The sequence below is a fragment of the Cornus florida genome, unplaced genomic scaffold, assembly GCF_030987335.1.
Source record: "Cornus florida cultivar Cherokee Brave unplaced genomic scaffold, ASM3098733v1 CherokeeBrave_3.0.0_Hap2_Chr09, whole genome shotgun sequence".
NCBI classification, from domain to species: domain Eukaryota; kingdom Viridiplantae; phylum Streptophyta; class Magnoliopsida; order Cornales; family Cornaceae; genus Cornus; species Cornus florida.
The window spans coordinates 95,360,977-95,376,651 of NW_026775579.1; the positions used below are offsets into that span (position 1 = coordinate 95,360,977).

At 36.7% G+C, this 15,675-nt stretch overlaps 2 protein-coding genes across 3 annotated transcripts; both read left to right on the top strand.

Moving 5' to 3' along the window:
* The first annotated feature begins 6,213 nt into the window (after positions 1-6,213).
* Positions 6,214-10,358, top strand: LOC132273199 (leucine-rich repeat receptor protein kinase MSP1). Its single transcript, XM_059774216.1, has one exon. It carries the CDS (start codon positions 6,214-6,216, stop codon positions 10,084-10,086), a length of 3,873 nt encoding a protein of 1,290 aa, XP_059630199.1. The 3' UTR covers positions 10,087-10,358.
* Positions 10,359-11,391: 1,033 nt separating this feature from the next.
* Positions 11,392-13,355, top strand: LOC132275381 (CRIB domain-containing protein RIC4-like). Of its 2 annotated transcripts, none has more exons than XM_059776849.1 (3): positions 11,392-11,796; positions 11,909-12,049; positions 12,846-13,355. In XM_059776849.1, the coding sequence occupies exons 1-3, from the start codon at positions 11,511-11,513 to the stop codon at positions 13,094-13,096; spliced, it is 678 nt and encodes a 225-aa protein (XP_059632832.1). In that variant the 5' UTR covers positions 11,392-11,510; the 3' UTR covers positions 13,097-13,355. The 2 variants fall into 2 exon arrangements, with proteins under 2 accessions (XP_059632832.1, XP_059632833.1); XM_059776850.1 differs by having other exon boundaries at positions 11,394-11,796; positions 11,909-11,962.
* The last annotated feature ends 2,320 nt before the right edge of the window (positions 13,356-15,675 follow it).

A 15,675-nucleotide genomic window follows, 5' to 3' on the forward strand; every position in this document is an offset into this window, starting at 1 on the left:
TCCAAGGGGGGACGAAAATGTATGAATCCTGCCCTATCCCAATTTTATAAAAATTGCATATATATTCTTACTTTAATTAATTTTATTTTTAAAAGAAAATTAATTTTATATTTCTTAAACAACCTATACTTAAATTATTTATTTAATTTTTCCTTAAACCTTTTTCTATGTGCGTTTTGTGCCTTCTTCTATGTGCGTTTTGTGCCTTTTTCTAACTAGAGGAGTGTCCTCCTCACCTCATGCCTTATGCCTGCTATTCCACTTTAAAAATTTGTACAACTTGCTCGACAAATTAGTACTAGTACCAACCTTTATGAAGTGTAGCCTCATGCACGTGCCTGACTCGTGGGATTTCAAATCTTTGGCCCCCACAAGATACACCAGTCTTTTCTTGATGGATTAGAAGAATTTTCATTCCTTACCCCTAGTCACTATCATCTTCTCGTAGCCTATAGGACCCGAATAAACCGTTCATCCGGTCGAATTGAAGGAACCGGATAGGACCGGTTTAAGTGTAACAATACAAAAGAGTGAGAAGTTTGTACCACCCTTTAAGTGTTGCACTCGTTAACCACATAAATATATCAAATAAAGGAAACCAAACAACCCCAACATGTAGTTGCGTCTATATTTTATTAATTTATTACCAATTGGTTTCCTTTCCTACCCTCCATAAAGTAGTACTCGTAGTTTTAACACGCACACGGAAAAGAAAACAAAAAGAGGAAAATGAATCCTGTTTTAACATATATATATATATATATATATATATATATATACACACGTAAAGGACATTTGGATTTTCTTTTGAAATATATTTATAAGTTTGTTAGATATAAATATATATATATCTCGGGCGGAGCCGGTTAATGCCCGGCCCTGCCTATTATGTATATATACTAAACATATTTTTTCTTATATATATATGAAAATAATTCATATAATGTCCCCTAAAATTTTTATTTTTTAAAATTAACTCTTAAATTTATATTTTTTCTCTTTAAATTCGTTTAATTTCATTCAAAAAAGTTACATTTTCATTTTTTAAACCAACTCTATTTTTTTTTTTTCCTTTCAAAGTTTTCTAATTTTTCTTTTCTTCTTCTAATTTTTGTCAAACTATTTATCTTTCTTATACTACATATTATCTTGCAACTAATTTTTTCTTATTTATATTTATTGCCATGTTTATTATTATTATTATTTTTTTTATACTGTGCCCTAGATTTAATTTCTGACTATAAGTGTACATTATATTCAAAATGTGAACATGTATATAAATATATAATTTAAAATAACTTTAAATCTTTTTGTCGTCCATTGAATGGGCATTCAAATTTTCACATGTACAAATCTAACTCAAAATATCATCAGCAACGAATTCTTATGGTAGAAGGGCAGTCATATATAAGTTGTCCTATTTTTGTACAATAATATCTCTTATCAGAATTTTTGATCTAAACAAATCTTAATACGTTGAAAAAGATGAGATTGCCAATCACTATTTAATTTATTTTTATTGTAAATTATCATAATTCATGAAAAGTCATTTTTGCCCTCGGTATATACATACATATATACACACTATTACTGCCACTTCTTGTAGAGAGATTTGAAGCCGGTGGATGGAGGACGTCGGCGGCGGCAATGGTTGTGGTACGTGGTTCATGGCATGGTGAGGGCATATATATATACACTCATATACTACATATATAATAAAGTTTTTAGGTAACTTTAGAGAGAGAGGAAGTTAAAGTTAGAGAGAGAGAAGTTAGTATTGATTGAACCAATGAGTAGAAGTTAGTGGCAGCCGTGGGTGGATGTTGGCCGTGGCAGTGGTGGTGGTGGTGGTGGTTCATGGCATGGTGGCGCTGGGTAGTGGTGATAGCCATAAAAATGAGGACGGCGGCGGCAGTGGTTGTGGTGGTTCATAGCATGATGGCGGTAAATAATGGGTGTTGATGGGCTTGGTGGTAGTAGATGGTGATGAGGACAACGGACGGTGGCTATGACAAGGTCGGGAGAACCAAGGAATGACTAGCATGACCCAAACTCGGACCACTACGAACACGGTAGGTGGAGGACGTCGGTGATACCAATTACCCTTTGTCGCCGATGATACCAATCACCCTTTGTCGCAGTCGTCATCGCCGAAGACTTCACCGGCCTCAAACTTGTTCTATATCACACTCCCACGCACCAAGATTTGTCTTTACGAATAGATCTAATGCGCGTACATGCGCTCCGACGCTGGCCACGCTCCGAGCTCCCTTCACGTCGCCGAAACACCTTCCTCTTCTAAGAAAACCCAATAAAGTTGAATTTCGGGTTTTATTTGCGGAAATGAACAGTGGTGGTGGTCGTGGTTCTGAGGGTTGGGATATTGGTAGTTATAGATGTGGGAGTGGTGATGCTAGTTGTGGTGGCAGCGGCGGTGGGTGAATACAGTGGTGGGTGGTTTTGGGGATGAAGACGATGGTGGTGAGGGGTTTAGGGGCGAAGAGGGCTAAGGATTTGGTGATGGGTTTGAGAGAGAGGCAGTGACGCGCGGCTTGTTTAGGTTAGGGTTTGATAAAGGAAAGAGAAAAATAGAGTGGGGAGAGAGAAAAATTAGGTTTCTCGCATGACTTGTACCCGGTAATCCATATAATTTAAGGATATTTAAGTTAATAAAAAAATTGTATTATTTAAATTGATATTTTAATGTGTTAGAGTATAACAATGATATTTTTATTAACTTTATCAAACCTAAGATAATATTTTTGTCAAAAAAAACATATAAGCCACTATATGTCGGCATCCTTATACCAAACCTGAGAGTTTGCCATTTTACTTTACCCTAATAACATCCAAATAACTTGGTTAATTGGCGCCTATACATCTGCAGTCAGTCTCAGAATTTAAAATGACTATGGGTTGATTATTAGTTACAAATTAAATATAAAAAATAAAATAAAAATTCAAATGATCCAAGGCTAAAACAACGTCACTTTGAACCGATATTCGGTCAATCCGGTCCATCCTTAACCGGTTTATGCATATTACCACTTGTGGGACACACCGATAAATACACAAAGATAGAATAGGATATGTCAGTCATTTTCCATTTCTTTTTGTTTCTATTTCAACCCCTTTCTTCAAATCCTCCCACACGACCTTGACTACATAAAATATCCTACTCGCTGTATGTAAACACATCTGGATGGTAATTCCGTCTTTTCATTACTTCAACTAAAACACTTCCATATATTCGGAGCGAGTACAACAAACTTAGAAACCAAAGCGCGTACGGTTATAACCTCCCACTCTTAAATGAGACTCTCTGAGACGGATAGAGAGAGTGACTACGAAAGTAACCGTCTCGTTTTGGAAGCATGTGCACTCGCTCACGCCTTCCACACCACCCAGCAAAACGACGACGAGCGTACGCGTATCGCATCTCCTGGCAGGAGCGATAGAGGAGCCCCACACAGATTTGTTGTAGAGAGAGAAAATCAGAGTGAGGGAGAGGGAGAATGAGTTTTCTGTTTTAGAGAGAGGAAGAAGAGAGAGAGAGAGAGAAAGAGTGTTTTCATGGTGAAAGCGCAGCGTACGGAAGTCTCTGAAACAAATCTGCAGCACCAGCTCTGAGTCTTACAGGGAGATGCTATTCTCTCTACCCCTTGCTTTTCATCTTCCACAACTCCCGAGATAACTTCAACTTCAGCTTCATTACACCTCACTTTTCTTCTTAGCTAGAAAGATACATATACAGACAAAGAAAAGAGAGCTTTTTTTCTGTGTTTTGTCGGAAAATCTTCAATTTATCGTCGGCGACAGGTGATTCAGATTCAGAGAATCATAACCTTGAAGAACTTCTCACAGGTCATTAATTTTTAGTATTACTGTGCTTTTCACTTTTGTTTTCTTTGTTAATTTCAAGATTATTGGCTTTCTGATCTTCGACATTAATATCTCGGAGAGTTGTATACTTCATTGATTTTGGTACATTTTGATATGGGAAAAGCCAAACCACTCACTTGTATGTCTTTTGAGTTCTGTTCATTTTGTTCTACACACAGAGTTTGGCTTTATTAGCCTGAGTAGTGACTTGTGACTATACATGAACTTCTTTTGCAACACTTTTCCAAAATCATTTTATTATTTTAAATTAAAAGGTTCCATTGATCTTTGATACGATCTCAAAAGAAGTAGAAAACGAAATATCGATCGTGCGTTTTAGATAGGGTTTGTCTTTCTCTCTATAACTGATGCTTCCACACACACATCTATGTGCATTTTCGTACTATATATATTATATATACATATAATTGCAAAAAGCATGGATTAATAGGCTGATTACAAATGCAAGCTTTACATTTGGAAAATAATATCCACGGTCGAAGGACTCTTAAGGGCTGTAGACGCAGCCATTTTGTTGTTTATATAGCCCATTAACATTCTGACCCTTTTTGTAATTTTTTAATGGTTTGAGTTCTGTCAATCTTTCTCGAGCCCAATGCCTTTATATAAAGTGACCAGCTTTTCCGGGTTTTTGTTCTCCACTCTCCACCACTGATAACATTCTGGGTTTCTCCACTTATAATGTTTCTTTAATTTGTGTAAGATGGGTGTGTGTTTGAACTCGAGCTCTGGGGCTTCGTTCTCAGTGACTGGTGTTTTCAACAGAATCTGAAGGAACGGTTTTGATTTTCTGGATGGTGTTTTTTTTTTTTGGTATTTAATTAAAAGATTGGTTTTTGTGAAGTAGTGTTTGTCATTAATTAGTGGATTTACTGTGTCTAACAAAGTGTTTGACTTTTAAAACCAGGTTTTGCCGTTGTGAAGAGGATGGACAATACAGAGTACAGACGTTCTTTAATGATGCAACAATAGCGTATTAATCATCCCATCTGCCTTCCATAACGGCCAGGTTTCTCTCTCTCTCTGTGTGTGTAGAGGAAGACCCGTGCTTTCCTCAGTTATTATTTATTTATTTTTTAAGATTGCTTCTTGATTTTGAGAGGTCGAAAGTTCTGAGTTGCTCTTAAGATGGTTTACTTCTATCTTCCTGAAAGCTGTTTTTATTTGGGAAGGTTAAAAGCTGGCTTATTTCTAGTGCCATCTTTTTCCACCTTTCTATGGAAAACTATACTTGAAATGAAATGTTTTGAAAAATGATTCTTATCATTAAATATTCTTTCAATCTGTGAATGGGAGGTGTTGGAAGTCTCAATAAAACTGAGAAGATGTTACACACAAATTATTTATATATTTATATATATTTGTTGGGTTGGTGTGGTCACACACTATGCACCCGTTTGTTCCATGGATACTCAAACTCTCAACAAGGAGAAGATACCACTTGGGCTAAGCCTTGGTGCAAGGTTGCACAAATTATTTGATTGTATAATTTCTAACAAGTTTCTAGGAATAACATGTATATTTAATTGGTACGTGGAGGTTGCTTATGGATCATACAAGAAGGATTTTCTAAAAATTGCTGTCTAAAAACCAACATTTTGGTATGATATATGTTTTTTATGTGATTATCTATAGGAACTTGTTACCGAATGGAGTAAAGTTTGTCATTGAGATTCAGATTTGAGAGACTCTGAAATTGTCATATCAAGCTAGCTTGGAGGTAATTTCTGTTTTTATTTCTTAATCGTAGCAAGGATATGGGTCCTTCAGATTAGCTGAAACTCGAGCTTTTAATTAAATTGTGTTCAGAAAACATTTAATTTCATAGTGTTCCTTTTGTTTAATTGGCTAAAAAGAGGCTGCCCTGATTTGAGCTTTACTTTTTTTCCTTTTTTCTTTTTTTTTTTTAGTTTTTTGTTAAATACGTCAGATACTGCATCCATATCGTCCCATTGGGACTCAAACCTGAGATACTAGCTGGACTGGGCCTTTGTCAGTTCATCATTAACCTCTTACCAGAGATTGCTATCTCACTTTCCAAGTTCAATGAGGAAACTCTGAATTTTCTTCCCAAATACCATGATTTGTTAATAGTATTTATTAAGAATAAAATTGCCTAAGAAAAATGTGAATAAAACTGTGAATTTGAAGATTTGTCATCGTTCAAAGATGGACATGATTTAAATTCTACAAATCATGAATTTCATGTTTCACCTTGCAGAATATATCTCTCTAGTTTCAAAGGTGGAATCCATACCGATTAAAGCTTCCTGCAATTGATCATCATCATTCATCAGAACTTGGTGCAGAATGAAAAACTCAGCTCTGAGATGGAAGGCTTCTCTTGTCTTCATGTTCTATTGCTTCATACATTCATCCTTTTCAAGTGCAAATTACTTTGGTGACATTGAGTCATTAATTGCTCTCAGAAACTCTCTTGTCCAGAGAAGAGATGTTATTCCGAGTTGGTTCAATTCAAAGATCCATCCATGCAGTTGGAGTGGCATAAGGTGTGAGGGTCCCATAGTTCATGAAATTGATTTATCTTGTACATTGTTACCCTTAGATCTTCCATTTCCGAACAGTCTTGGAGAATTCAGACATCTGAAGCATCTTAACCTCAGCCATTGTGCCCTCATTGGCCATATTTCTGAAAGTTTTTGGCATCTTGAGAATTTGGAGATCCTGGATCTGAGTGATAATAGACTGTTTGGGATGCTGCCTCCTACCCTCTTGAACATGAAAAACCTTAGAAAACTTGTACTTGATGACAATAGCTTTTCTGGCAGTTTACCGACGACAATTGGTCATCTGAGAGAACTAAATGAACTATCGGTCCATGCAAATGCATTTTCTGGTAATCTTCCAGCAGAGCTTGGAAACCTACAAAAATTGCAGTCACTTGATCTTAGTGTAAATTTCTTCACTGGGAATCTACCTTCCAGTCTGGGTAACCTTACAAGGCTTCTGTACTTCGATGCTAGTCAGAACAGATTTACAGGGCCAGTAATTCCTGAGATTGGAAACTTGGGAATGCTTAGAACTCTTGATCTCTCGTGGAATTCGCTGACTGGATCTATACCAGTGGAAGTAGGCCAACTGACCAGCATAAATTCAATGAGTGTTGGAAACAACAACCTCAATGGGGCAATACCAGATACAATTGGCAGTCTGAGAGACCTACAGGTACTTAATCTCCAGAGTTGCAGACTTTCAGGAAAAGTGGCTGAAGAAATCTCTAAGCTGACAAGCTTGTCGTACTTGAATATAGCACAGAACAATTTTGAGGGAGAACTGCCTTCAAGCTTCGGCAAGCTGACAAATCTAGTCTACCTTCTTGCTGCCAATGCAGGACTTAGTGGAACAATTCCAGGGCAATTGGGAAACTGCAAGAAACTCAAGATTCTAGATCTGTCCTTCAACTCATTATCTGGCACATTACCTTATGGTCTTGCGGGCCTGGAATCACTAGACTCGCTTATCCTTGACTCAAATCGCCTATCAGGTCCTATACCTGAGTGGATTTCCAGTTGGAAACGAGTAGGGTCCATAATGTTAGCAAAGAACCTCTTTAATGGGTCTCTACCACCACTCAATCTGCCATCCCTGACCTTACTTGATGTCAGTACCAATTTGCTCTCTGGTGAGTTGTCTGCAGAAGTATGCTCTGCAAAGTCATTGGCCAGTATATCGCTTTCGGATAATGATTTTACTGGTACTATAGACGACACTTTCAGGGAATGTTTGAATCTCACTGATTTGGTGTTGTCTGGAAATGATCTCTTTGGTGAAATACCTTCTTATTTGGGAGACCTCCAGCTGGTTACACTGGAACTGTCAAAAAACAATTTCTCTGGAAATATTACTGGTCAACTGTGGGAGTCCAAAACACTTATGGAGATATCACTCAGTAACAATTTTCTTGAAGGTCAGATTCCGGAGGAAGTTGCCAAAGTTTCTAATCTGCAGAGGTTGCAATTAGACAATAATCTCTTTCAAGGAAACATCCCAAGTTCCATTGGTGAGCTCAAAAATTTGACTAATCTGTCTCTACGTGGTAACAAGTTGACTGGAGATATCCCCTTGCAGCTTTTCAAGTGCACAAAGCTGGTGTCTGTGGACCTTGGCGAAAACAGGCTTTCAGGTCCAATTCCAAAATCCATATCTCAGTTAAGATTTCTCGACAACCTGGTGCTATCCAATAACCATTTCTCTGGTCCAATACCTGAGGAAATCTGCTCTGGGTTTCAAAAGGTGCCTTTACCAGACTCCGAGTTCACCCAGCATTATGGCATGCTTGATCTGTCCAATAATGAGTTTGATGGTCCCATTCCTGCATCGATTAAGCATTGCATTGTCCTAACAGAGCTACTCTTACAGGGAAACAAGCTCAATGGAAGCATTCCTCGTGAGATTTCAGGTCTGATGAACTTAACTTTCCTTGATCTCTCTTTCAATTCTTTGACAGGACCAGTTATTCCTCAGTTCTTCTCAATGAGAAACCTTCAGGGACTTGTTCTTTCACATAACCAGCTTATTGGCTCAATCCCTGATAATCTAGGATCAATGACACCAAGCATAGCCAAGCTTAATTTGTCAAATAACTGGCTCACTGGTTCATTGCCTTCATCCATATTCACCATTAAGAGTTTGACCCATCTAGATTTTAGCATGAATTCCATCTCAGGACCTCTCTCTTTTGACTTTGGAACCACCAGTTCTCTTTTGGTCCTAAATGCCAGCAACAACCACTTGTCTGGTAACCTCGGTAATTCTCTTTCTAATCTGACCACCCTTTCCACACTGGATGTTCACAACAACAAAATTACTGGCAGCTTGCCTTCTTCACTCTCTACTCTTTCTGCCTTGACATATCTCGACTTGTCTAATAACAATTTCCAAGAGTCTGTACCTTGCAATATTTGTAACATAGATGGGCTTGCCTTTGTCAATTTCTCTGGAAACAGATTCACCGGCCACGTACCAGAAACTTGTACACAGGCTAAAAGATGCATACCAAACCAACCTATTCTCCCTTCCGCACAGGGCTACCCACCTGCACAGATTTTAACCCGTGCTTCTGTCTTGGGCATTGCACTTGGTGCCACATTTGTTTCCCTGGTCCTGTTCATTTGTCTTCTCAGATGCAGGATGCTGAGACAAGAAGCTGTGATACTTGATGGGGGAAAGGGTAAGCTTGTGACAGCAATTGAACCTGAGTCCTCTGATGAGCTTTTGTGTAAGAAATCAAAGGAGCCACTAAGCATTAATATCGCAACCTTTCAGCACTCGCTATTGAGGGTAAACCCTGCAGACATTTTATCAGCGACTGAAAATTTCAGCAAGACTTACATTATAGGTGATGGTGGATTCGGTACAGTTTATAGGGCGTCACTGCCCGAAGGTAGAACCATTGCCATCAAAAGGCTTAATGGAGGACACTTGCATGGTGACCGTGAATTTTTGGCTGAAATGGAGACAATTGGGAAGGTTAAACATGAAAACCTGGTTCCATTGCTTGGATACTGTGTCTTTGCAGATGAGAGGTTCTTGATTTATGAATACATGGAGAATGGAAGCCTTGATGTGTGGTTGAGGAACCGTGCAGATGCAGTTGAGGCACTTGACTGGCCTACCCGATTTAAGATCTGCCTGGGCTCAGCTCGAGGGCTTGCCTTTCTGCATCATGGTTTTGTTCCCCATATCATTCACAGAGACATCAAGTCCAGTAATATCTTACTGGATAGCAAGTTTGAGCCACGGGTTTCAGATTTTGGCCTGGCAAGGATAATTAGTGCATGTGAGAGCCATGTTAGCACTGTGCTTGCTGGAACATTTGGATATATACCTCCTGAGTATGGTCAGACCATGGTGGCTACAACCAAGGGTGATATCTATAGCTTTGGAGTGGTGATGCTAGAGCTGGTGACAGGAAGAGCACCAACGGGTCAGGCTGATGTTGAGGGCGGCAATCTTGTTGGATGGGTTAGGTGGATGGTCACAAATGGGAGGGAATATGAGGTACTAGATCCCTATTTTTCTAGTTCAATGGCATGGAAGGATCAGATGTCGAGTGTTCTTGAAGTTGCACGGTTGTGCACACATGACGAGCCTTGGAAGCGGCCAACCATGCTTGAGGTGGTGAAGCTGTTGAAGGAGAGTAAGATAGAAACCAGTCCCTAGGGTGATTGAACAGGACCGAAAACTCTAGGCGATTTCAAGTCCAGAGAAATGATTGTCGGTTCAAAATTAGATGATTCATATATGTGTAGTTCATGTTGTAACTGAGGATGTGTGGTTTTAAAATTAAGAATGTTATGTAAGTGATGTAGAGCAGAAGCTATAAAAGGGCATTTGAAGTCAATAATATCTGCATTTCCTTGGGCAGGTTTAGAAAATACCCTCATGTGGCCCAAAGTTTGTAGCCTTGCTAGAGTGTAGAAAGTGACTTACAAATATAGCTTAAATTTCCAGCAGAAGCTTTCATTCTTTTATATATCCCTTCACACACACTCACACACACACACACACATATATATATGTATATGTATATGTATATATAAATATGCGTGCTTCAACTGCATTATAACAGCTAATGTCATTTATGTGCTATCCTAACCCTAGATTGCACCACTCTTAGTGGTGAATGGTTAAACTTTCTGGTTCTGTGGGTTAAACTTTCTGGTTCTGTCGGTTAAACTTTCATGACTCCCAGTCTGCAGATATCCTGGTTTGTTGGAGATTTTAAAGCTACTAAATACAATTATGCAATGCATTGTCTTAAAAGGCTTAGACAGATATTTACACAATTATCATAATTTTTAAATAAATAAATAAAAACTCAAAGTACAAAAAACATAATGAAGCAGAAGCTTGATAAGAAAAAGGAATGGAGTAACTTTAAGTTCACTAAGTTAAGAGGAAATGATTACTATTTGCAATGCGCCATGAACCATAAAAAAGTAAAATAAACTTCTGGATAATTACCAATAAATAAATAAAAAATTAATAACTAAAGGGTAAATTATACAACCTCTCTTACAACTTGACATAATTACAAGGACTTCTATTATGATTTGCGAAATTACACGGATCTCTTTTAAATTATTATTTTGAAACGGAAATAAACCCCACCGAACCTTATGAGGCTCAATTGGGCTCGAGTTTTCACAACTTGGAAATAAAGAAATATATACTTGGGCCTGCTTTGAAACTTAAATAGTAAGAGAAATCGCTTGGGATTCACTCTATGTTTTGATGCTAAGTTATTCAATAGGATTGGAGGTGAGAAAAGGAAGAGAACAGTAAAAGCAATAGAAATGCTAGCGTGCTCTTCAAGAGAGGAAAGTGTATACATGCATATAGAGGCCCACCAGAGAGAATCATTAGGAATTAAGGGTTCAATTCATGACACAAAAATCATGACAAAATTAGTTGGTATATATGAGGCTTACATATATATTCTCATTCCTCAAATTGGACTAACAATCAGCAAAAAAATAAAAAATGGATTGAATTGCACAGTTTAACCTAACTAACAACTCCAACCCACTCCATCATAATACTCTCTCTCTCTCTCTCTCTCTCTCTCTCTCTACCAAACTTGGATGCATCTTTACATTTCCACACGTAAAATTATTCTAACTTGCCAACAAAGCCAACACAGTTTTCGATATAATAAACCATTTTCACTTCCATGCAAGCCTCAAACACTTGACATTAACATATCCAATATTTTCTGCCTTTTGGTCTATGAAAAGATGAGAAATCGCATGGAGAGATTGGTAGTTCTTCCAGCTTTTTCTATTGGCTGTGTTTCGCATGCAAGTGTTGCTGTAGTTGACACAAACCAATCCAAGAAGTCGAAATCGGAATCAAGCACAACTGTAACAAGTATGATCTCTATTTCTCTGTGTGTGTGTGTGTGTCACTGTGTGTGCGTGTCACTGTGTGTGCATGTCTCTGACTGGTTGTTGTTGTTGTTGTGTTTGATGTATTTTCCAAGGAAGACAAGAAGGAGATGAGAGCTCGTCTGGCGTGAATATGAAGAACTCTAGGGGTAATTTCCTGGCTCTTCCAAAGCCTAACATCTCCAATGGGATACACAGATTGATTAGGAGTTTTAGAAATTTTTCTCAATTGTTTGGTAAGTGTATGATGATTAGTTACTGTTTAAAGCATGTATGTATTAATTAATTTGAAGATCGATGACTCTAATTGCCTTGAAAATAAAAAGTACAACAATAATAGAGCTCGAAATACAAAATAATCTCATATATAACATATGGTTGCTGAAGTTTTTAACTATTTACTTTGAATATCTTGAGAAAAAAAAAAAAAAAAAAAATTATTTGGAATTTTTTTATCTCTATTTTCTTTTCTCTCAAAAATTATTTACTCATGTAAGAAAAAGTTGGAAATCTATTAGAGATATGTTTGGTTCTGTGTTTCGAATAGAACTTTTGATTCTTTTAAGAAATTGGATGAGGAATTCATGGAAATGAGCCTCCAAGTGTGTGTGTGTGTGTGTGTGTTTTTTTTAAAAAAAAATTTAATCTTAATAGTGAATATAATATATCTTGTTAATTTATGAAACCATATTTTTCCTTTGCCATTTGGATTTTCTGTAATCATGTCTAAACCTCTGTCTTCGAGTTTTTGTGACGAAACTTTAAAGTGATGTTCTCACTTCTCAGTAATGGAAGAACAATTTCATCCCTGTAATTTTCTCAGAATGATCAAGTACATTTGAATTATGAGAACTAGTATGTAAAAATGACCATTAAAATTGTCAAATTGGTCAAATCTCATTCATAAGGCCATGAAAACATTGAAATTAGCTATGTCAATAACATCAACATAAAGAATTAGCCAATTAATATTCTAATATTTTTGGATCAATTTCATTTATTTATTTTTTTAATTTTTATTTATTTTTGCAGTTTACAAAGAAGAGATGGAAGAGATGGAGGAGATGGAAATGGAGATCGGACTTCCAACGGATGTTAAGCACGTGACACACATAGGTTGGGATGGGAGTACCACCACCAACCCTGTAAAAGGGTGGGAAAATCTGAAAACTCCAGAAATACTTTCTTTCCCTACAATTTCTCTAATGCAATTTGAGCTTGCCATGGCTTCACAAGCTGACCAACCTCAACCTCTGGGCGTCAATACCTCCAAGTTTACTTGATATCATGGTGGTGATGATGATAATGCTAATAAGCATGTGATGATCAATGTAGTATACACCTTGTTACTGGTTTGATGATGATGATGATGATGATGATCAATATTATTGATTGTAATGATGGTTGTCATGATGTGTGGGGAAAAAAAAAAAAAAGAAGAAAAATTACAGTGAAACATTTTGGAACAAAGAAGGTTCTAATTGTATGTTTTTTGGTACCTTTTTAAAAATGGTAACCTTTCATATTTCTTCTCATTTCTGAGACACATTTTGTCTCACATGAATACATTTGATCATTATGAGTTCATTGTAGGTTTTTACACTGTGAGTGATGAAATGGTTCCAAGGCCATTATGAGTTTTTGATGTTGCTTTTAAGAGCACCGAATCCGCATATTCCAAACAGAAACTAGTAGATACAACAGTAAAGCTGTTGTTTGAAGTCACTAATATACAGAGATTACAGTTGTGCAACAATTCAAACGGAAAATATTTTTCAGTTCAGAAAAGAGTGCTCTGTTTTGAGAGCACACCCAACCAAAAAAAATACTAACAATAAATAAAAATCTAGAGAAAAAAAAAAAAAAAAAAAAAAAAAAAGAGTCCAACATAAAGGTGAGGATATTTTGAAATCCCAAAAGTCCTCGACCCTTCAGATTGTCAAATCAAAGATGATTTGATGAGTAATAGTAAAAAAGTCAATATTTTTTAGTCACAAATCACCAACACAAGAGAAAGGGAGAAGAAAATGAACATTTGGATCTATAATTTCAAAAACACAACCACCAATACTTTATTAACCAAAAAAAATTAAAGTTAATACCTCCAAGTTTACTTGATATCATGATGGTGACGATGATAATGCTAATAAGCATGTGATGATCAATGTAGTATACAACTTGTTACCGGTTTGATGATGATGATGAATATTATTGATTGTAATGAAGGTTGTCATGATGTGTGGGAAAAAAAGAAAAAAAAAATTACAGTGAAACACATTTTGTCTCGCATAAATACATGATATGAGTTCATTGTAGGTTTTTACACTCGGTGATGAAATGGTTCCAAGGCCATTATGAGTTTTCCATGTTGCTTCTGAGAGCACCGAATCACATATTCGAAACAGAAACTAGTAGATACAGTAGTAGATACAACAGTACAGCCGTTCAAAAATTACAGTTGTGCAACAATTCAAACGGAAAGGAAAATATTTTTCAGTTCAAAAAAGAGTGCTCTGTTTTAGCTCTGTTTTGAGAGCACACCCAACCAAAAAATAATACTCAAAATAAATAAAAATCTAGAAACAAAACCAAAATAGACCCTACAAATTTACAATGACCCACGCTTTAGGTGCTTCTTGGTAAGGCAAAATGATTAATCCATGAAAGGTCGGAAATTAGAAAGAAAAAAAAAAAGGAAAAAGAAAAAAGGATTCCAACATTAAGGGTGATGTTTTATTTTGAAATCCCAAAAACTTCAACCCTTCAAGATTGTCAAATCAAAGATGGTTTGATAAATTCCAGTAAAAAAATCAATATTTTTGAGTCACAAAGAAGAAACATATGGATCTATAATTTCAAAAACACAACTACCTTTTAAGATCGATTTTTACCCAAAATAATAATAATAATAATACTAATAACAAATAAATTCTGTGCCAATGTATGCATAAACTAAAGACATATATATGTAGAGAGAGATTATTAGATTAGATGCAAACTAAAGAAGAAGAATGGAGAAAAAAGGAATTGAAATTGTAGGCATCATAGCGAGCCGAAAGCTGATTGAGACAGCATAATGGCTTTCTGAGATGCCCTAGTTTTGTGTTAGATCCTCCACCGCCATTAAGAGAGACAGCCCTTCCGAGATCTATAAGATCAAGGTCTCGGCTACTATGTCTTTGGAGGATCTGCTTAGGGTTTGGGCTTCTCTCAAGTAAACCATTTTATACTGGGAAAAACTATATGACTGGCAAAAATGATTGGATTAATTTACTTATCACCCTCAAGTTTTTTAATATTTTATATAAACCCTTTTAAATTTTAGGATTAATTACATTCATACCTCTTAAAATTTACTTTATTGATAATCAGATGAAAGTTAGTCTATTTTCAAACAATAATGCCCCTCAAGTATGTTAAAGTTAACAAAAACACTCCAATGGTCAATTATCATGGTGGATTGACATTATTGCCCTTTAACCTTTAAAAGTTATTTTATTAGACCAAAAAGCCCTCGTCTTCCCTGCCCCTACTCTCTCTCTCTACCCATACCTGCCCACCTCCTATTCTTCATCTCTGTCTCTACCTCTACCACTATAGCTGCCGCTACCACCATCACAGTGCATAACCAAGCATTTGTTTGAAAAGGGTTTCAAGCATGTGTTTCGTGGTGATGATTGGATTGGTAGCCATGTGCATCACCAAACCATTCTTCACTTTTTACTCTCTTTCTCTCTCTTCGAACTTCACATTTTCCCACAGTAGATTGATGACTTTATTATCAAATGTCTATGGATGATTAACTTAAGGCTGCGTTGTAATAGTAAGAAAATAAAGGAAATGAAAAATGACCAAAAAAAAA